Source organism: Pelodiscus sinensis, chromosome 3 (assembly GCF_052426305.1).
Source record: "Pelodiscus sinensis isolate ZL-2025 chromosome 3, ASM5242630v1, whole genome shotgun sequence".
In the NCBI taxonomy this organism is placed as follows: domain Eukaryota; kingdom Metazoa; phylum Chordata; order Testudines; family Trionychidae; genus Pelodiscus; species Pelodiscus sinensis.
In genome coordinates this window covers 58,298,194-58,321,639 of record NC_143054.1, presented here as the reverse complement: position 1 = coordinate 58,321,639, position 23,446 = coordinate 58,298,194, and the positions used below count along the sequence as shown (strand labels likewise).

At 43.3% G+C, this 23,446-nt stretch overlaps 1 protein-coding gene across 1 annotated transcript in view; it reads right to left on the bottom strand.

Annotated features, from left to right (window-relative positions):
- PHIP (PHIP subunit of CUL4-Ring ligase complex) overlaps positions 1-23,446 on the bottom strand; it is a 308,497-nt gene that overhangs the window by 9,669 nt on the left and 275,382 nt on the right. Inside the window, exons 33-39 of the mRNA XM_075923789.2 lie at positions 22,563-22,635; positions 21,819-21,869; positions 21,325-21,474; positions 15,100-15,252; positions 11,355-11,518; positions 1,927-2,192; positions 1,436-1,597 (exon numbers count right to left, since the gene is read on the bottom strand). Of these exons, the coding sequence (XP_075779904.2) occupies positions 1,436-1,597; positions 1,927-2,192; positions 11,355-11,518; positions 15,100-15,252; positions 21,325-21,474; positions 21,819-21,869; positions 22,563-22,635 (1,019 nt within the window). The remainder of the gene's footprint in view (positions 1-1,435; positions 1,598-1,926; positions 2,193-11,354; positions 11,519-15,099; positions 15,253-21,324; positions 21,475-21,818; positions 21,870-22,562; positions 22,636-23,446) is intronic.

Genomic DNA, 23,446 nt, shown 5'->3' with positions numbered 1-23,446 from the left:
ATTTTAGAGGAGATGTTTAGGGAAGTGGCCCAGGGAAAAAGCTGCCTAATCAGAAGGAAAAACAACCTTAACTGCTGCAGCTATTTTAGGGTCCCTGAACCGCAGCACAGAATAGTGGGCAGGCCTGGATTCCCCCCCCCAAAACCTTCCCCACGCCAACGCAGAGCCTGTCCCAATAAGGGAATCCAGGACTATTAAGGGGTTTTCACCCCAAAACCATGGACTAGCCTATAATGAGTATGGCTCACTAAGCTGTGGATCCTGCCTCCTGTAAAGAGAAAGAGTTTGTGTACAGGACCACAGCGAGTCTCTGAGGCTAATATTATCAGCCAGTAGCACGAGACCCACATGGCCAGAACTTTGGCACAATAGGTACAGCCAGGAAAATGTATTAGAATTAGAGAAACATGTGACGTTGAAGTTGATTAGTTAAACTGCATTAACCCCCGTATGGATATGTTCAAAATTAAATTTGGTTTAGCTTATTTCACAACATGAAATTTAACACTGAATAAGAATGTCAAAGCAAGGGCTTAATGTGGTTTACTTAATCCACTTTAAAGTTAATTTGGATTACCTTTCCTTAGTGTCCTAATATAGACAAGCTCTTCTCTGGTAAAAGTAACTGCATAAATTTCTTCAGATTTTATAACGTTCAATAGATTTGTAACATTGCTTATCTTAAAATGTTCAGTAATACTTTAGACTATACTTAAATCATATCACTGTTATGTGACCCAATATCTGCAATTACATTTAATAGAAAGTTAACGATTTGATTACATAATTACAGTATAAATACTGTGTTAATATACCTGGATTCTAAAACATGCATTAACTATGAAATCAAAGTGGTGTTTTAATGGAGTAATTCACCTACTGATTATGTGAATTTATGGTAGTTATTACAAACAGCCACAGTGAACTTAAGCAGTGGTGCTGACTTTCTAATTTCCCTGGTGGTGCTCAAATCCCACTCTACCTCAGGCTCTATCCTCACTCCACCCCTTCCCTAAAGCCCCTCTACCTTCTAACTTGACTTTTTCTGTCCCTTCTAAAAGTGCACCTTACAACCTCCTTCTCTGTCTCCTGAACAGCAATTCTGTGGTAGGTGCAAGGTAAAGAGAGAGGGGAAGGTGGTGATAGGCAGGGCCACCAGTGGGTGATGAACATCTACTTTTTTCCATGTGTGCTCTTGGTCTGGCACACCTGCAAAGATGATGCTTATGACCTTACCTTAGATCTTAGTCTGTCCCATGTTTTTTAGCACATTACGCTACTCACATTCTCCATGCTTGCTTATCAGATGTCATATGACCTAAGTCCACCCATTTCAAATTTAAATATTCTATGTCTATGAATTTAAGATTAATTGCAGTGCAACTGCAGTGACTGTATTATATGAAATGCAACAATCATTTTGAAAAACCTTTACCTTGCTGATTAATAGTGGATGATTTCATTTTACGTTTGATTTGTTTATATTTCTCCACATTTTCTCTTGAAGAGTTATTCCTAGTGTTGTGACTGTAACTGGATTGGCTAGGAACTGATACAATATTCTGGTTCTTTGAATGTTTCGTGGAATTCTCCAATACTAAAAAGAGAGAAACATTGTTTAAGCAACACTGAATCATTCATTATAATGGTTTGTATTATTTTTGTAAATCTTAGCTGGCTCAGCATCTGTGCCATTTTTGAACTAGTTACCTAGAGAAGAATATCTCCATTTTCTATTACCAAAATCTTGAGCCTTTCTATCTCCCTCTTTGAGCTTTCCTGAGACTGCTAACTTGAATACACAGTACCCATTCTTAATCCTCATTGCAGTGCTAAGAAAAAAATCACAAATACACTTGTGCCTAAGAAATAGCACATTTTTAAATATAAAAAGTTGCAAAAATTATGAATGCTATTCACACCTACTTGTTTTCCCTGACACCACTGAAGTATTAGGTTTTGTAATTAAAGGTTTTCCTCCTGAAGAAGTAGATGGTTGTTCTGTAACAGCTGTATCTGTTATCCCCCTATTACTTCTTGTCCGCACCAAAGAGGAAGATTCAGCAGCTTTTCCATTCATCTGAGCAGCAATAAGTCTCAGTGCTGTTGAACGTACAGGAACTGAAGATGAGGAGGCAGCAGACGTTTCTGTCTTCAACTGAGATTTTATTAATCTTCTCTTCCTTTCAGGGCTGTAAATAAAAGCAAGATTTGTAATCTGGATGACAACATTTAATATTCTACGGGGATAAATGAAACAATATGCTAAGCAGTATCTAAGTTACACTAAGGCTACGTCTACATTGGCCCCTTTTCCGGAAGGGGCATGGTAATTTTTGAAATCGCAATAGGGAAATGCGCGGGGGATTTAAATATCCCCCGCGGCATTTAAATAAAAATGCCCGCCGCTTTTTTCCGGCTTTTAGAAAAGCCGGAAAAGAGCGTCTACACTGGCCCCGATCCTCTGGAAAAAAAGCCCTTTTCCGGAGGATCTTATTCCTACTCAAAGTAGATCCTCCGGAAAAGGGCTTTTTTTCCAGAGGATCGGGGCCAGTGTAGACGCTCTTTTCCGGCTTTTCTAAAAGCCGGAAAAAAGCGGCGGACATTTTTATTTAAATGCCGCGGGGGATATTTAAATCCCCCGCGCATTTCCCTATTGCGATTTCAAAAATTACCATGCCCCTTCCGGAAAAGGGGCCAATGTAGACGAGCCCTAGGAGTTTGGATCAAATTTAGCCACATAAGGTGGATGTTCTAACCAATGAGTCCACACTACCAGGCCTCTTCTGTCAACATTTAGGGCTGCTAAAGTCAGTTTTGGTACTCCTGCTTCTATGAGTAGTAACGTCAAATTCGACCTTGCATGGTTGACTTTACAAAAGTGTAGACCCAGTACTGCGAAAGTTGACGGCCTCTGAGAGGCATCACAGAATGCTTTGTGATTAAAACATCAGAGTAGGCAGCACTCCTAAGTAGTGCACCTGGCCGTGAGTTCCATGTTCAAGTTCTGTGAACTCTATGGGCTCAAGTGCCCAGGTTCACAGATATGAACTAGCATAGAGTGTGCAGGAGACCCCGGATGTCACTGATGTGTGGGGAGAGGAATCCATTCTCATGGAGCTATGAACCAGCAAGAGAAACACGGACATTTATGGGAAAACTCATGTTGGAGAAAGGATACACAAGGGATGCCCAGCAGCACCCTTCTAAAATCAGAAGCTGAGGAAGTCCTATCAAAAGACAAAGGAGGCAAACAGAAGATCTGGATCACTGCCACAAACATGCTGCTTCTACAGCCAGATACATGCAATACTATGGGGGGGGGGGGGGGAGGACACCTGACCACCCTCCCAAGCCAGACTGTGGTTTCCTCCCAAGACACTCCAGCACCCTTGGTCAGCAGTGTGAAGGAAAGCATAGATGAGGAAGAGGAGGAGGGAGAGAACAGTCAGCAGGTAACAGGGCAACCAATATCGCTGAGAGCCAAAAACTTTTCATCACTTTGGAGCCAATCCCCTCCTTCCAGGACATCTCACAACATTCAGACATTGATCTTGGAGAGTGCACTTCTGGTGAGTTCACATTTTTTTCCTTTTGGTCCAAGAGGATTAAGGAAAATTGGTGTGAGGTGGTGATCTGTGGCATTCTTTGTGCCAGCTTAGCGCAGGGGACCCAGAACAGCTTGCTAATGTGTCTGGAGATGGAATGAGAATCCTCCATGCACATCTCCATGAAGCTCTCAGAGAGGAAGTCTTTGATCCTTCTCACAAGATTTCTGGGGAGGCTACCCTTATTGCATCCTCCACAATAGGACACCTTCCCAGCCACGCCAGAAGTAAGTGGTCTGGCATCATTGAAGAGCAAGGCATTGCAGCATAAGGCCCAGGTTTCTGGCCACATTTAGTCAGCATCAGCTCCCTATCACTCTGTATAATTCAGAGAAGACTGATGTCTTGCATGATAACCTGGAGAAAGGAGGGGAATCTGTTAGCTTCTGTGTCGCTGTTTATTTCCACCTGCCCATCTCCAGTGAGGCAGGACTTCTGCCTCTTCCCTCTCCCACATTCCTGGCTTCTGCAGTATGGGACAGTAGTACTCTCCCAGGAAGCAAGGTGTGCTGGACACTAATGGCAGCCATGTGAGCTGCTGCCCTGCCTGGAACGACTGAATCCCATCCCTCCTCTGGCCTGCAGGGTCTTGCGTGATGGGAAAGTGACACCTGTGCTGGAAACAGAGGGCAGCCACGTGAGCCACTGCCCTGTCCAGCTGACACGACCAGACCTGGACCCTCATCCAACTGTAGGAACATGCCTTACCATGCCTGTCAACAAACTGAGTCCAGCTGCTTCCCTGTGAACAGGGGCAGCTAACTGAGTTTCGAGAGGAAGTTCTCCAGGTGAAGGAGGAGCAATTACGGGACCCTTGAGGTAAGTGGCTGTCTGTAGTGTGTGTTTGTGGGTTACTTGCTAGTTGCCTGAAAGAAACTCTGTGCTGAGCTTGTGTTTATCTGTCTTTCTTTGTTTGGCGATTCGTGTGCTGAGCTGTTTGTTTGAAGGACGGTGTGCTGTGGCCGGCAGTTGGAAGCTATGAGCATCTTAATGAGGATTTGAAATCTGGATCCCTCTGTTCATTGGTTGAGCCATAGCCAGGGGACGGAGCTATCAGGAAGATCAGGGCTTTATAAAGCCTGTGAATAAGCAACCAGGGAGCTTTGTGAACAGGGGCAGCTAACAGGGAGTTTCGAGAGGGAGTTTTGCAGGGGAGTTGGAAGGGGGTGAGGTATGCTTGCCATTCTTTAAAACTTTAAAACTTAACTAAAACCAAAACTTCCTGATTTAAATAAATACCCTATCAATAACCTAAGTAGCTGTAGGAGAGAATGCAGGCAGAATCCCAGCAGCAGAGTGGGGGCTATCCTGTTTACTGCACTCAAAGTAGCATTCATGATTACCTGCCCTGTGGGTGGGTGGCATGTGTGTGCAAGGAGCTCCTGGCCCTCAGAGACTGCATACAGGCTTTGGAGGCCAGGGTGGAAGAATTGGAGGAGCTAAGGGAGGCTGAGAGGTACGTGGATGAGGCTTTCCGGGACACTGTAGAACTGACTCACCTCCTGTCAGATAGCCCCCTGTGCTATTAAGGAGGATGAAAGGCTCAGGGAAGGAGAACATTCAACTGGAGCAGAGGGAAATGATCCCATAGTTTGGACCCTCCTTCCAGAGGATACTATGGTATCCTCTTGCACCGAGGATACATCTCTGGGGGAGGGAACTCCAGTCTTTTGGAAAAGGCAGGATTAGATCATTAGAAACAGACAGCTGGGTTTGTGATGACCAGGCGAACCGAATGGTGACTTGCCTACCTGGTGTGAAGGTTGCGGAAATCCAGGACCTCTATGGTAGCGTTCTATGAAATGCTTCCAGTTTCACGCATGGGGCCAGGTAGGCAGGCAGAGCTTCAGAGTCTCAATGCGTGGGTGAGACGATGGTGTAGAAAGGAGGGGTTTAGATTTATTAGGAACTGGGGAAACTTTTGGATTAGGTGGAGCCTATACAGGAAGGATGGGCTTCACCTAAACCAAAATGGAACCAGACTGCTGGCACTTAACATTAAAAAGGTTGTAGAGCAGTCTTTAAACTAAGGGCGGGGGAAAGCCAGTAGAGAACATGGATTAGACAGAGACATCTATTAGGGGAAGTTCTATTAATAGAGATGCTCTATGTTCTAGTCAGGAGGAGAGGAAGGAAGTTTAGCTTGGATTAGACACAATCAAATGAAACAGTCTTACACATCAAGAAATGGCAAACAGATAAATAGTGACAAATTATTAAAGTGCTTATACACAAATGCTAGAAGACTAAATAGTAAAATGGGTGAACCAGAGTGTCCAGTTTTAAAGGAGGATATTGATATAATAGGCATCACAGAAACTTGGTGGAAAGAGGACAATCAATGGGACACAATCATATAAGGGTACAAAATATATCGGAAGGACAGAACAGGTCATGCTGGTGGAGGAGTGGCACTATACGTGAAAGAAAATGTAGACTTAAATGAAGCAAAAATTTTAAATGAGCCAAAATGTTTCATAGCATCTCTATGGATAGTAATTCCATGGTCCAATACGAAGAATATAGCATATGGGATATATTACTAACTACCTGATCAGGACAGTGATCGTGACTATGAAATGCAAAGGGATATTAGCGAGGCTATCAAAATAAAAAATGCAATAATAGTGGGGGATTTCAACTATCCCCATATTGACTTGGGAACATGTCACCTCAGGATGGGATGCAGAGATAAAATTTCTTGATACTATTGTGACGGGTTGTCACTGCCCCGGGGGGAGGCTGGCCAGAGTCACCCCCCACCGGGAACCGGCGGTCAGCCCCGAGCCCCCCGACGTTACCTCGGCGTAAACCGGAGGAGCTGGCAGGCCCACTTGCCGCCGCGCCTGCGCCGAAAGGGGAGTGTTGGCCCCTCCCTCGAAGCCCTGCGGGGCGAAGTGCGGCGGGCGTGCAGAGGGGGCGGAGGCCGGCACGCTGCAGGAAGGGGAGGGGCCCCGGGCAGCGGCCGGCGCGGTGGGCTACTTTGAAAAGGCCCGCTGCCAGCGCAGCAGGGGGGAGCCTCCCCACAGCGGCGGAGGAACGTCCCCCCCCCCCCCGAGGACGGACCCCGAGCGCCATCCAGGCCGGCGGGCGGCCAGACCTTGGCCCCGGGGCCATAGGGACAGCCGTCGACACCGGCAGTCAGCCAGTTCCTCCTCCGACGAGGGCCGAACCCCACTGCGTCAGACCCGGAGGGAACGGCCAAGCCGAGAGCGGACCCAGCCAAGGGAGCTCTCCCCGGCGACTTCCCCCGGACGACCCCGGAGCCGAGCGACCGAGCCGCGGTAAGTTTTGGGGTTTGAGGCGGCACCACCAAGAGCCACCAGGAGGGAGGATGGAACCCGGGGCAGGACACTTTTGGCGTCCTTGGGTGGATGGGTTTTGGAGGGAGTGACCCCCCCCGTCCACTGCGCCGGGGTACTAGCAAGCCCCGACGCTCAGGGCCCTGGGCTGGGACCCGGAGAGAGGGTGGGACCAGGTCCCCCTCCCTCTCCTAAAGGAACATCTCGCTCCCAACGACCATAGCGAAGGCGAGATACAAGTCGGAACCCCACGAGGGGGAAAAACCCAGACTAGGGGCCTTTTGCCCCACCCCGCAGGGACAGGTAACTATTGCAGGGTTCGCTGACCCCCCCTTCCTCCCGGGAGGGGGTGATCGCACCCAAGATCGCGGGCCCCATAGCGGGGACCCTGGAGTCAACGAGGGACCAAGAGAGAACAAGAGGGTCCGCAGACCCCCCCCCTCAGGCTGAGAGGGGGTGATCGCACCCTGAACCCCTCACAGCCATAAATGACTGCTTCTTGGACCAGCTGGTTCTGCAACCCACAAGGGGAGAGGTTATTCTTGATTTAGTCCTAAGTGGAGGCCGGGATCTGGTTCAAAAGGCAAATATAATTGGACTGCTTGGAAACAGTGATCATAATATAATAAATTTTAACATCTTTGTGGTGGGAAAAACAACTCAGCAGCCCAACGCTGTGGCATTTAATTTAAAAAAGGGGAACTACACAAAAATGAGGAAGTTAGTTAAACAGAAATTAAAAGGTACAGTGACAAAAGTAAAATCTCTGCAGGCTGCATGGAAACTTTTCAAAAACACCATAATAGAGGCCCAACTTAACTAAATACCCCAAATTTAAAAACACAGTAAAAGAACCAAAGAAGTGCCGCTGTAGCTTAACAACCAGGTAAAAGAAGAAATGACAGATAAAAAGATATCTTTTAAAAAGTGTAAGTCAGATCCTAGTGAGGAAAATAAAAAGGACCATAAACGTTGTCAAATTAAGTGTAAAAATATAAGAAAAGCCAAAATGGAGTTTAAAGAACAGCTAGACAAAAACTCAAAAAGTAATAGTAATTTTTTTAAAAGTACATCAAAATCAGAAAGCCGGCTAAACAACCAGTGGGGCCCTTGGACGATTGAGATGCTAAAGGAGCACTCAAAGATTATAGTGATGGAGTAAAAGTTAAATGAATTCTTTGCTTCAATCTTCATGGCTGAGGACATTGAGATTCTCAAACCTGAGACATTCTTTTTAGGTGACAAATCTGAGGAATTGTCCCAGACTGAGGTGTCATCAGAGGAGGTTGTGGAACAAATTGATAAACTTAACAGTAATAAGTCACCAGGACCAGATGGCATTCACCCAAAAGTTTTGAAAGAACTAAAATGGAAAATTGTGGAAGTATTAACTTTGGTTTGTAACCTATCCTTTAAATCGGCTACCGTACCTAATGATTGGAAGATAGCTAAAGTGACGCCAATATTTAAAAAGGGCTCTAGAGGTGACCGGTAAGTCTTGCATCAGTACCTGGCAAATTAGTTGAAACTACTGTATAATAAAGAATAAAAATTAATCCAGACACATGGATAAATATAATTTGTTGAGGGAAAACCAACATGGTTTCTGTAAAGGGAAATCACGCCTTACTAAACTGCTGGAGTTCTTTGAAGGGGAAGGCGGGGGGGGGGGGGGGGGGGGGGGGGGGGGGGGGGGGGGGGGGGGGGGGGGGGGGGGGGGGGGGGGGGGGGCATCAACACACATGTGGACAAGGGGAGTCCAGTGGATACAGTATACTTAGATTTCCAGAAAGCCTTTGACAAGGTCCCTCACCAAAGGCTCTTAAGTAAAGTAAGTTGTCATGGGATAAGAGAGAAGGTACTTTCGTGGATTGATAACTGGTTAAAACAGGAAACAAAGGGTAGGAATAAATGGTAAGTTTTCCAAGTGGAGAGATGTTAACTAGTGGGGTGCTCCAAAGGTCTGTTCTGGGACCAATCCTATTCAATTTATTTATAAATGATCTAGAGAAAGGGGTTAACAGTGAGATGGCAAATATTGCAGATGATACCAAACTGCTCAAAACAGTTAAAACCAAAGCAGACTGTGAAGAGCTTCAAAAAGATCTCACCAAACTAAATGATTGGCCAACAAAATGGCAAATAAAATTTAATGTTGATAATGTAAAGTAATGCACATCGGAAAAAAAATAATTCCAACTATACATACAATATGATGGGGACTAATTTGGCCACAACTACTCAAGATAAAAATCTCGGAGTCATGTTGGACAGTGCTCTGAAAACATCCACTCAGTGTGTAGCAGCAGTCAAAAAAGCAAATAAAATGTTAGGAGTAATTAAAAAAGGGATAGAGAATAATACAGAAAATATCTTATTGCTTCTATATAAAACTATGGTATGCCCACATCTGGAATACTGCGTATAGATGTGGTCGCCTCATCTCAAAAAAAGATGTATTGGCATTGGAAAAGGTTCAGAAAAGGGCAACAAAAATGATTAGGGGTTTGGAACTGGCCCCATATGAAGAGAGATTAAAAAGACTTGGACTTTTCAGCTTAGAAAAGAGGACGCACAATAAAACAACTAGGGGTCAAATGAAATTAATAGGCAGCAGGTTTAAAACAAACAAAAACAAAAAACCCCACCCAAAAACAACAACTAAAAAGGGAGTTTTTCTTCACTCAGTGCACTATCAACCAGTGGAACTCCTACCCAGAGGATGCAGTGAAGGCTAGAACTTTAACAGTGTTCAAAAAAGAGCTAGATAGATTCATGAAGGTTAGGTCCATCACTGGCTATTAGCCAGGATGGGTAGGAATGGTATCCCTAGCCTCTGTTTCTCTGAAGGTGGGTGACAGGGGAGGGATCACGTGAGGATTACCTGTTGTGACTCCACCTTCTGAGGTATCTGGTATTGGTCACTGTTGGCAGACAGGATACTGGTCTAGATGGACCTTTGGTCTGACCCAGTGTGGCTGTTTTTATGTTCATCTCTGGCCACTGCCCCTCACAGAGCTCTTCTTATTGCCCTAGTGTCTGGCTGCTCATAATTTGTGGCTAGGCGCTCTGCCTCAATGTTCCACCCTGCAACAAACTTTTCCCTTGCTCTCACAAAGTATTATGGAGCAAATAGCTGTCTGGGAATGGGAATATTGCTTTTGCTGAGATCTAAATCTAGTCAACAGACTACGGAACCTTTCCTTTAAATGTCTAAAAGCACATGGTACTACCATTCTGTACTTGCTCAGCTTATAGTTGAACTGCTCCATGTTGCAGCCCAGGCTGCCCTTGTACGGTTTCATGAACCACTGGAGCAAGGGGTAGGCTGGTTCTTATTGGCATTTCAATGCCCACAATGTTAATTTTCCAGTCTGGGAAGAAAGTTCCAGCTTATAGCTTTGGGAACAGACAGGAGTTCCTAAAGATGTGCACATCATGCACCTTTCCCTACCATCCTACATTGACGTTAGTGAAACGGCCCTTGTGATCCACCAGAGCCTGCAGCACCGACAAGTACTTTTTGCAGTTTATGTACTGCATGGCAAGATGGTTAGGGACAAAGATAGGGATGTGCGTTCCATCTATTGCTTCACCCCAGTTGGGGAATCCCAGCCTGACACTATGTCCTTCACATTTCCAAGTGTCACTACTCTCCGCAGTAGAAGGCCATTTGGAACACGACTGCCCCCACTGTAAGTTTCCCCACTACGAATTGATTCCCAACTGACTGGTAGCTCTCTGGCATTGCAAGCTTCCAGAGGGCAATTGCCATGTGCTTCTCTACTGTCACAGCAGGTCTCTTTCTGGTTTTCTTGTGCTTCAGGGCAGGGGAAAACAGTTTGCAAAGTTCCATGAAAGTGGACTTGCGCATATGCACTCCTGATTGTCCCACCAGTCTGTGCTTGTCTGAAGGCATCAGAACCGGTGTTTCACTGTATCCAGTGGATTGAACACCAGTGGCATTTGCAAGTTGCTCAACTCAAGTACTTGCTCAACTCAAGTTGTCCTTGATAAATCCGATCTAATCTCATAATGTAAAAGTGGCCTAAGGCTGTGGAAGTAATATAGCTGTTTCCATATAAAATGTGTGAATATAAAACATTGATAAAGGAATTTAATGTAGTGATCCTCTGTAAGTGAATCTTTAATGAAGAATCACTCTAAATGCTAGTTATATTGCAAAATATGATGCCATCATTATTTTAACAATGCTTTTCTACTGTATGTTTAGCAGTTATTTGAATTTTAATAACTTTCACTATGATAGCTTTTGTTAAAAGTTTAAAAAGCTTCCACATCATAGGAACTTGCATATCAAATATATCATTCAGCAATATAAGGAATAATAAAGGAAGTATTAAAAAATACCACATCAAGTTCTACTGTGTAGATATGTCAGGCTTATATAGGATTTCATATTATCTTTCAGAAATTAACGTACCTTGATGCAGCACTACTGGAAACAGAGCTGCTTCTTCTTCTTTTCCTCCTTCGTTTCTTTATCGTATTTCTTTTGTGAAAGCGCAGAGCAGATTTATAATCTGATAAAACGGAACTTATGTGTTCCTCAAAGAAAGCAGAAAGGCGCAAACTCATACTGTAAATCTATGAAAAATAGAAGCCAATGTATGGAATAAGCAAATAATGCAAAAAATCTTTTAAGGTTTACAGTTTTCCAGCAGCATTTGTTTTAACTGAATATCTATAACAATATCAATTTATAAAATATTACACACATTAATATATACATATTAGCACAAAAGAAGAGTTTAGAAAGAGGTGCATGGCTCTCCTCTCTGAGTTTCTGACAGCATCTTCAGACTACAGGCTCTGATGAAAAAGGGGACAAGAATCAGCATCTGTGATGGGAATATATTTTGAGAACCACAGTAATCCAGTGCAAGCAATTTAGTTTTGTAATATTAAGTTGTGTTCATCTATGCCTGTATCAGGGTATTATTCAGTATTAGCAATCCACCCAAAAAGGAGAGAGAAAGTGGGCTGCAAGCACTGCCACAGCTCTAATTAAAACTACCTCGGTACCTTAGATATTTTCTTAGTCTTTATCCTCAAACCTACATCGGGTTTGAATAATTCATGGAGCCCTGGTTCTAGTTACCTAGCAGACGAGAGTTTGTTTCATATCCAGTTAATAGAGTACAGTTGCTATAACTCTGGGGGAAAACACCCCACACAAATGGACTGGTTAAAGTACTTTTTTAGGGCATGGGGGAATGCAAAACACTTGGAAAATGAAAATAGATGTAACAGCTAAGACAGGGTAGACAAAATGCAGCCTGCCAAGCCTTTTAGTCTGGCTCAAGACCCACTCCTGCAGCATGGAGCAGCTCCACGCTCTCAAAGCGGTTGGCTGCTCCCTGTGGTTCTCTCCACTCTGGGGAAGTAGGGCAGGGGCTCTGCATGATGCCCCCACTCCCAGCACAATTTCCTAGCCAACGACATCTAAGAAATTGTGTTAGGAGTGGGGGCAGCACATGAAGCCTTCCCCCCACCAGTGCAGAGGGCCACATAGAACAGCCATCCCTTTTGAGCAGTATGGGGCTCCTGGCAGACAGGAAAGCCTGCTTCAGAGTCCTGCTGGGCTGCTGGCTGAGAGCTGCTAAGGTAAGCCCCTCACAGTGAGAGCCTGCTCTGGCACCCCACCCCCTGCCATGCACCAACTCCCTCCCAGACCGTGCATCCCATTCTACGTCCATAATCCTCTACTGCACCCATACCCTTTCCCAGACTCTGGATCCCAATCTCCTGCCTTAGGTCACAACCCTCTCTTTCACTAAATCTCCCTCTCAGACCCCACACCCTCTCCTGCACCCCAGACCAGAACTCCCTTCTGCACCCAGCCTCTGTACTAGACCCCATATAATTTCCACAGAAAAAATAACTACTTGATCACTTACCAAAATCTTGGAGCGACTCCCCATCAAAAATTATTGCCCACCCCTGAGCTAAGAGCTCACTAAAAGCACTGGGAAGCCAGTTTGGCATTTCAATATTACAGTTGTAGGTGTGACAATATCTAAGTAGCCCAACACCTCACTGGAGAATACAAGTGAAGGAATCTCTTCAAACCCTGATTTACAAATGGACAAAAGAAGATTGATACCTGATCTGCTAATAGTATATGGACTCTATAAGCAACTCGAATAAATAACCTTATTTGATAACCTTAAAATTACTGAAGCTGAAAAGCCAACTGTTCAAATCTACAATGAAAGAATTTGTCTGTCTGTCCATCTGTCCAAGAACTTCACTTAAATGGTAAGAGCTAGGACCACCAAATTTGTTATATAGTAAGGGCTCGTCTAGACTACACTGAAGTTTCTAAAGAGGATATGCCAATTCTGAAGGAATTTGCATATCTTCTTCCGATTTTACTTTCAAAAGAGGAGCTTTCAAAAGTGAAAGTAGTCGGGACGCAGTTTTTTCGGCAACCCCTTTTTTGAAAATCCGCTCTTCCTCAAAACAATGAGATTTACACGGCTTTTTGGAAAAGGGGGGTGTTTACCGAAAAAAATCATGTCCTAACTACTTTCACTTACAAAAGCTCTGCTTTTGAAAGTGAGATCGGAAGAATATATACAAATTTCTGCAGAATTTGCATATCCTCTTTTGAAACTTCAGTGTAGTCTAGACATAGCCTAAGAGTGGGCAATAATTTTTGACAGGGGGCCACTTCAGAAATTTTTGAAGTGGTCCCAAGCAGGCCTCAGGTGGAAGGAGCGGGACCAAGACACTTCCGTGCTTCCCCACCCACAGAACCTGATTGTTCTGTGTGTGTGTGTGTGTGTGTGTGTGTGTTTGGGGGAGGGGGGGCAAAATCTTTGTCTCCGTCCCCCCACCCCCTCCGAGAATTGCCTACTGTTCTGAACAGCTGGCAGTTCCCTCTACGTGCCCATGCCCCTGGCAGTGGGAGGAGACTTTGCACACTTCCCTTCTGCCCCCAGGTCAATCAGGGCCTTGGAAGGGGGCACACGCAAAGTCTGCCCCCACTCTGCAAGAGAGTGTTTTGTTTAGAGTCAACTGCCAGCTGAGAAGCAGATGGCGGCTGATTTAAGTGCCAAGCCCCTTGCAGGGCTGGAGGAGACTTTGCATGTTGCCCCACCCCGACCCAAGGCCAATCAGGGTGGAGGCAGACTTTGTGAGGTTGCTGATAAAAAATTGTCTCCTCTATTAAGGCAACAGCAAATGAGAAGATTTGGAGGAGAATCACCAGTCTACACAGGTGAATAAGCCCTTATGCACAGAATAGCTGACTGCACTTCTCTTCAGTCTCAGAATTAGTAGTTAATACTTAGCCCTGGATGAGCAGAAGAAAGGCTATTAGTAGCATATTGTAGTTTTTGTTTTTCTTAATTTGAATCATTGCTCTGGGGTGGGGCTGGGGATTAGGGGTTTAGTATGCAGACTGCCTGAGAGAGAGAGGAATGCCGCAGCCCTCTCTCACTGTAGCAGTTCGGGGCCAGGTGAGAAGCATCAGTCCATGGCTGCTGCAGCTCCTGCGGGTACAGCTGGGAGAAGAGTACATGATCGCCGGCTGGGGCAAGTCTAGGTTTATCTGCCCCCTGAGATTCCCAGGTTGAGTGAGAGACGAAGGAATACAGCAAACTGTGAACTTTCCCCAAACTCCCAGATGAAGGGAAACAGCCAGCAATGTTCCTGTATGAACTGAAGGGGGCCTTCCTAAAGGGCACTCTTGGGGGAAGAATGGGAGGTTCAGGCTGGGTTAGTCCTGGATGGCAGGGGAGGGCAGCCAGCCCCTTTCACCTGCCTAGTGATTCTGTCTCTTTTCTGTATGGTTTTCTTAGAAGCAACCCCATTACAGGCACAACCAAACCATTACCTTAAGTTATGATAAGAGGAAGCTGTATACCAAATTTGGGATCCTTGCTCTCACTGTTTAGGAGTTCTTGAACTGACAGACACAAAATCTCAAATATATAGCAGAAAAATCAATTTGGAATATTAACATTGTACTTACATTTAAGAGTACTGGATATAGAGCCATATAAACAAGTAACTGTATGAAATCTTAGTTTGTATTAATTTTTGTAAATGCTTTTAATACAGCTTGTTGTAAAACTAGGCAAATATATAGATGAGTTGACATACTCTCTGGAACTTAAATATATATAAAGAATTTGGATGAGTAAATTGTAAATCCTTACCCTTGATCTTTTGCTTGGTGTATAAGCTTTAGAGTTGCTGAAAATCAGTCTTACATCTTTACATAATTCCATTGGAGACTCATAATTGCCAGCTTCCAGAGTTTCTCTAACTGTAGCAAAATCCATTGGTGTGTCAATAATATCTCTGTAATCCTATAAAAATTATCAACAAATGAACATGTAACAAATTATTTTTGCTGGTCCCAGTATTTCTCACTTACAAGCTTACTTGTCAATTAGAATTGCTTTGCCAAATTCTATTTCAACTTTAGAAGTCTGCATAGAAGACCACTAAAGCATCTTTTAAGTCTAGTTGAGAGAAATACTACCTCTTGACCTGAAAGACCGGGGCTTGTTTAGTTTGGAAAAGAGAAGATCGAGAGGGGACATGATAGCAGTATCACTGGGAGGAAGAGGGAAAATTGTTCTCCTTGGCCTCTGATGATAGGACAAGAAGCAATGGGCTTAAACTGAAGCAAGGGAGATTTATGTTGAACATTAAGAAAAAACTCCTAACTGTCAGGGTGGTTAAACCCTGGAATAAATTGCCTAGGGAGGTTTTAGAATCTCCATCACTGGAGATATTTAAGAGCAGGTTAGATAGACACCTGTCTGGGATGATCTAGACCGTGCTTGGTCCTGCCATGAGGGCAGGGGACTGGATTTGAGGTCCCTTCCAGTTCTCGTATTCTATGATTCTAGGTAGCTGCTGGCTGTGGAACTTTATTGAGCTGAGACCAGGATTACATAATGTGACTGGTGAAATAGGGTGGACAAGGTTACAAAGTGTCTAGTTGAGGAAGGAAATAAATCTGTGGGGAGTTTCCCCTAATCACTATGAAATTTATTCTCACTGTGGACACTAGTAAACCCATATGGGTGTACAGGTCAATGAGAAAAACTGGGGGCTGAGGAAGCTGTGTATGGCAATACATACAATTTTGCAGAGGTATGTGATCAAAATAAAAAATACCTCAGACTCAGTACCAGGTAAACTATAGCACTGCCACATCAGGCCTACACTCAGAAGAAGCTGATAATGACTACATGAGGGCCCACAAAACGTTAATCCGGCTCTGTCTGTTAACAGACCGCCAGGTAAACAAGATGAGATAGACAAGGTATTCTTTGGACAAGAACACAAGAATGGTGATCCTAGGTCAGACTAAAGGTCCATCTAGCCCAGTATCCTGTCTACTGACAGGATGTCCTAGAGAGAGTGAACACAATAGGCAATCATCAAGTGATCCCTCTCCTGTCATTCATTTCCAGACAAACAGAGACTAAGGACACCATTCCTACCCATCCTGACTAATAGCCATTGATGGGCCTAACCTCCATGGATTTATCTAACTCCTTTTTTGAACCCTGTTAAAATCCTAGTCTTCACATCCTCTGGCAAGGAGTTCCACAGGTTGACTGTGTGCTGCATGAAAAAAACCTTCTTTTTGTTTGTTTTAAACCTGCTACCTATTTATTTCATTAGCGGACTCCTACTTCTTACACCATGGGAACAGGTAAATAACTTTTCCTTATTCACTTTTCCACACAATTCATGATTTTATAGTCCTCCTTTAAAGATCATACCCCTCCTTAGTGTCTTCTAAGCTAAAAAGTCCAAGTCTTTTTAATCTCTCTTCATACAGGACCATTAGAAACCCCTAATCATTTTTGTTGCCCTTTTCTGAACCTTTTCCAATGCTAATATATCTTTTCTGAGATGAGGTGACCACATCTGTACGCAGTATTCAAGAGGTGGCTGTACCATGATTTTATGTCTTATTCTCTATCTCTTTTTTTTTTTTAAATGATGCCTAACATTGTTTGCTTTTTTGACTGCTGCTGCACACTGAGTGGATGTTTTCAAAGAACTATCCACAATGACTGCAAGATCTTTCTCTGGAATAGTTGTAGCTAAATTAGTTGCCATCATATTTTATGTATAATTGGGATTATTTTTTCCAATGTGCATTACTTTACATTTATCAACATTAAATTTCATTTGCCATTTTGTTGCCCAATCACTTAGTTTGGTGAGATCTTTTTGAAGCTCTTCACAGTCTGCTTTGGTCTTAACTATCTCGAGCAGTTTGGTATCATCTGCAAATTTTACCACTTCACTGTTTACCCCTTTCTCCAGATCATTTGTAAATAATTTACTAGGATTAGTTCCAGGACAGACCCTTGGGGGATACTACTAGTTATCTTTCTCCATTCTGAAAACTTACCATTTATTTCTACCCTTTGTGTTTCCTGTCTTTTATCAATCCATGAAAGGACTGTCCCTCTTATCCCATGACAATTTACTTTACGTATGAGCCTTTGCTGAGGAATCTTGTGAGAGGCTTTCTGGAACTCTAAGTATAGTGTATCCACTGGATTTCCCTTGTCCACATGTTTGTTGACCCCCTCTTACCCCCCCAAAAAACTCTAGCAGATTAAAATAAGGCATGATTTCCCTTTACAGAACCATGTTGACTTTTCCCCAACAAATTATGTTCATCTAGGTATCTGACAATTTTATTCTTTACTATTGTTTCAACTAATTTGCCAGGTACTGATGTTAGACTTACTGGTCTGTAATTGCCAGAATCACCGTTAGAAACCCTTTTAAAATACTGGTGTCACCTTTAGCTATCTTCCAGTAATTAAGTACAGAAGCTGATGTAAAGGATAGGTTACAAACCACAGTTAATAGTTCTGCAATTTCACATTTGAGTTCTTTCAGAACTCTTGGGTGAATGCCAGCTGGTGCCGGTGACCTGTTACTGTTAAGTTTGTCAATTTGTTCCAACTCTAATGACACCTCAATATGGGACAATTCCTCAGATTTGTCACCTAAAAAGAATGGCTCAAGTTTGGGAATCTCCCTAACATCCTCAGCCATGAAAATTGAGGCAAAGAAATCATTTAGTTTCTCAGCAATGACTTGATCATCTTTGAGTGCTCCTTTAGCATCTCAATCATCCAAGGACCCCACTGGTTGTTTAGCCAGCTTCCTGATTCTGAGGTACTTAAAAAAAAATGTACTATTACTTCTTGAGTTTTTGGCTAGCTGTTCTTTAAACTCCTTTTTGGCTTTTCTTATTATATTTTTACACTTAATTTGACAAAGTTTATGGTCCTATTTTCCTCACTAGGATTTGACTTTCACTTCTTAAAAGATGACTTTAAAACCAACAGAAGTTTCCAGATTACAGAGCCTGGCTCTCATGGGTAAATTCAATCATCCTTATATCTGCTGAGAGTAATACAGCAGTGTACAGACAATCCTGGAAGTTTCTGGAGAGTGTTGAGGACACAGCAGGGAGACAGGAGCAAAGCTGCAGAGGCGGGGGATCCCGCCGCCTGTGCGGCTTTGCTCGGGTCTCCCTGCTGTGCTGGGGGGGGACTCCCCCAGCACAGCAGGGAGACAGGAGCAAAGCCGCAGAGGCGGCGAGACCTCTGCGCCTCCGCGGCTTTGCTCGGGTCTTCCTGGTCTGCTGGGGAGGGGGGTGGGGGAGGGGGCACAGCTAGTGCGCCCCTCCCCCCCCCTCCCCCAGCAGACCAGGCTTTTGTTGCGGGACGCCTGGGGTAGAGCGGCTGGGGTGCTGCCGGGTTGGTCCTGCGAGGACCTACCCGGCAGTGCCCCAGCTATTCTGTCCCAGGAGTCCAGATTCAGCCACTGTTGAAACTGATCAGCAGCTGATTCCAGGAAGCAGGGGGCAGAGCAACTCTGCCTAGGGCTTCCTGTAGTCAGCCGCTGACCAGTTTCAGCAGCGGCTGAATCTGGAGCCAGTTCCGACTTACATACAAATTCAACTTAAGAACAAACCTATAGTCCCTATCTTGTACGTAACCCGGGGACTGCCTGTACAAAGCTTTTGCTATGCTCTTCCATAGTATTTTTGCCAGCAAGTTAAAGTAGTATGGCTTGGATGAATGGACTATTAGGTGGAGAGAAAGTTAGCTATATCGTCAGACTCAATGGGTATTGATCAAGCAATCAATATCTAGTTGGCAGCTGATATCAAGTGGAGCGCCCTATGGGTTGGTCTTGGGCAAGGCTGGCCAAGAGCCTGTGTCAGGCAGCTGTATCCGGCCTGCCAAGCTCTTCCATCTGACCCATGTGGCAGCTCCCAGCCCCGCTCTCTAAAGTGTTGCTTGGGAGGTGCAAACCCTTTCAACTGCTTCTATTTAAAGGGCTTACACCTTCCCTGCAGCTGTCAGGCAGGTGCAAGCTGTTTAAATAGAAGCATTTGAAATGGCTAGTGCCTCCCCAGCAGCTCCCAGGAAACACATTAGTGAGGCCATGAGCCCTTTCAACTGCTTCTATTTAATAGGCTTATGTCTTCTGGGCAGCTGACAGGCAACATGGTAGCAGCCACCCGGCAGGTGCAAGCCCTTTATATAGGAGGAGATGAAAGGGCTCAGACCTCCCTGGCGGCTCCTAAGCAATGCATCAGAAGTGGGGCTGGAAGATACAAGCCCTTTCAACTGCTTCTATTGAAAGGGCTCACGCATTCCAGGCAGCTGCTAAGGTGGGAACCCTTAAAAGAGCAGGAGTTGAAAAGGCTCAAAGGCTTGCAACTCCCACCCCTTGCTAACACATTCCCTGGGAGTCACAGGGGTGGTGCAAGCCCTTTCAACTTTTGTTATTTAAAGGCCCCGCCTCTTTCAGGGCAGCCCACAACCACTTTGAAAATTTCTGAAGTGGCCAGCCCTTCAAAAATTATTGCCTACCTCTGGTTTTGTTCAACATTTTCATTAATGATCTGGATGGTGGAATGGACTGCACCCTCAGCAAGTTGGCAGATGACACTAAGGTGGGGGGAGAGACAGATATGCTGGAGGGTAGGGATAGGGTCCCAGAGTGATCTTGACAACTTGGAGGATTGGGCCAAAAGAAATTGGATGAGTTTCAACAAGGACAAAGTCCTGCACTTAGGTTGACCGAATCCCATGAACTGCTACAGCCTAAGGGCCAACTGGGTAGGCAGCAGTTCTGCACAAAAGGACCTGCGGATTACCATAGATGAAAGGACGGATATAAGTCAACAGTATGCCTTTGCTGCCAAGAAGGCTAATGGCATATTGGGCTGCATTAGTACGAGCATTGCCAGCAGATCTAGGGAAGTGATTATTCCCCTCTAATCAGCACTGGTAAGGCCACATTTGGAGTATTGTATCTAGTTTGGGGCCCCCAATTTGTGGACAAATTGGAGAGTGTCTAGCAGAAGATAACAAAAATGACTCGGGGGCTGAGGGAACTGGACTTATTTATTCTGCAGGAGAGAAGAGTGAGGGGGGATCTGATAGCAGCCTTCAACTACCTGAAAGGGGGCTCCAAAGAGGATAGAGCTAGGCTATTTTCAGTAGTGGCGAATGACTGAAGAAGCTCAAGTTGCAGTGTAAGAGGTCTAGGTTGGATACAAGAAAAAACTGCTTCCCTAGGACAATGGTGAAAGCACAGGAATTGATTGCCTGGGGAGGTGATGTAATCTCCATCCTTACGAGGTTTTTAAGGCCAAGACTGACAAAGCCCTGGCTGGCAGATTTAGTTGGGGTTGGTCCTGCTTTGAGCAGGGAACTAGACTATATGACCTTCTGAGGTCTCTTTCACTGCTAGTCTTCTATGACCCTAACCTGCCAAACATGCTATTTTTCCTACAGCTCATTCTCAGGAATAACCATTTCTCCCAGTGAAACTATCAAAAGTAACTCAGCGTAAAACAGACAACAGGTATGGAAATTCGAGCCACAACAGAGAGAGTTTGGCTAGGATATGAGGGTATGTCTACACTAGCCCCCTAGTTCGAACTAGGGTGGCTAATGTAGGCATTTGAACTTGCAAATGAAGCCCGGGATTTAAATATCCCTACAATATGCCTACATTAGCCACCCTAGTTCGAACTAGGGGGCTAGTGTAGACATACCCTAAGCTACTGAAAAAAGGATCTCATAAGCACAATGTAAAAAAATGATAATTAATAAACATTTTGCTTTGGTAAAAATATAACTACATAATTATCTGAGAAGCATGCATGATCATGAACTTTCAAATAAATAAGTTTATCTTCATTATTCTAGATGACCAAAGCTTCAGAAACAGAGTCAGATTTCCTAGACAATACTAAAACCACTACAGCAAATAAAAAAAAAATACTGTTGAAAAAGAAAGCTGCAATTCCTCCTCATCACAAGAATGAAAACTATGACCAGCCTTGCTCCCATTAAAATACTCACTGGATATTCAAGGAGATCCACTGGTTGACGAAAAGGTTCTGAGTCCTCGCACTGAAAAATAAGATTCAACAACTCCTGGCATTGTCTCTTCCATGCCTGAACATCATATGACTGTGCTCTGTTGCGCAGCCTTCGCTTGGGTTGATGATCCTGTAATGGAAATAGGCTTATTAATATAGAATAGTCACTAGCTGTTTTCACAAATTAGACTGAAGTGATTAAATCAAAGTAATAAAAGGTGTAAATCATTATTAGCAAACCAGAAATACTTGATGGAACAGGTAGAGAAATGTTTTCAAAATTACAGCTAATAAAGAAAGTTACTACTGTGAAGTTGATTCATGGGGGGGGATGGGGGAGGGGTATACAGTATTTTGAAGACTAGATATCATCCTAAAGCATTTCAGTTTTTAATGATTCTTTTTCTTGCATATGCCTTTTTGGTGCTATTTACAGTGATCTCAATCTTTGAAGCAAGTAAGGGCAATTATTACCTTCCTTTTTCTAGTGGACGTTCCTGGTACATTTGTATCTTTCTCTTCTTCCTTTGAGCAAGAAAATATGAGTAGTCTAATGTTAACATATAAGCATGTTTCAGAATGTGTTTTACAAAGTGTACTTATTTTTTTCAGTTCTGTGTAATTCTATCCCTGTCCCTTTGAAGAATCTTCCAGTTTTTTTCCTATCACATTTTTCTCCGTAACCCTCAAATTTCTGGAACACGATGACCACCATATATTTTAATACTTTTGGACTTCTGAGTTTTTATATATTAAGTGAAATTCACCTTCATATAGACAGTGTGCACAAAGTTACCATGTAAGCCCTATGAATTGGAGGATGGGGAAAATTTCACCCACTATTCCTCAACTGTCTAGAACTATAGTGTCCAACCAGTTCTACTATAGTGGCTACTGCTACAGAGAACGTGTCACACTCAACCAGCCAACTAGCCACACTTTTCAAGCCTAATAGCCACACTCAACCAACCAACCAGTCACATGTGGCTAGTGGCTAGCATGTTGGATACCATGTGTCTAGAAGGAATACAGCTACGTGGTATAGGGTACCCTCTAGCCTCTTAAAATGGGTTGAATATACTGCCTTCATAGCAAGAAATTCTAAGTCCTCCTATTGTGGTTACTCTTAGATATTGTCACATTAAATGATTATTTTTCAAACTGAATAAAAAAATCAAAGTGGATTTTCAATATGCATATGGTATTTCATTAAATTACCTCATCAGAATCAGACAAGACTTTCTTCTTCATTGTATTATATAATGGAATTATATCGTAGCATGCCTGGTCTCTGTAAAATAAGAAATACTGTATGTTAACTGTATGGTGTATATTTGCATCCTTTTGTGTATTATCAACTTGTTCTTAGAGGCTGAATAAATTTTTTCCAGACATACATTACCAAGATTAATGCCATATGAATTATAACTAGGAACACAGCAATAAAAAGTTAGTTTATTACTCTCATGTTGTAAGGAACTTCAAAAAATCTGATTATCTAAATTTCTTAAAATACATGAAAAGTTAACGTGATGTTTAGGCTTTACATAATGATATTTTTTATAATGTCTAACATCAATGTTTAATTGTAAGCACTTTTTCTATTATTATCTATTTAAATGTTTACAATTACAGGAAACTATGGGGAGATCAGGCAATAACTGCTGAATGATAAATAGATGTGAGATTCAAAAATTGAAAACTTTATAAGCGTTCAAACACAAGTTAATGTTACATTTCAGAACACATCAACTATCCTTTTGTACAAAAATCAAAGAAGTTATCAAGCAGCATTTTTCTTACTTTGCTTTAGTTGCAAATGTTACTTATCAGTGGAATTACTTTTGTTGTATATGTATGGTGAAATCTACATTTACTGATAAAACCTAAACCTGCCAAGCTTAATTATTTTACAGTAACAGATGCTTTTAAATGAAAAAATGTCACTCTTGCAGCATAAAATAATCAGTTATAAAAATTCTAGACTTTATGCTAAGTACATTACTTTGATATGTAAACTCTTAGAATACAAAAGCTTTGAGCATAATCTAAAGCTATATTTTTAAAAAAATGTTAATATATTTTTGTTTTGGTAATGTTTA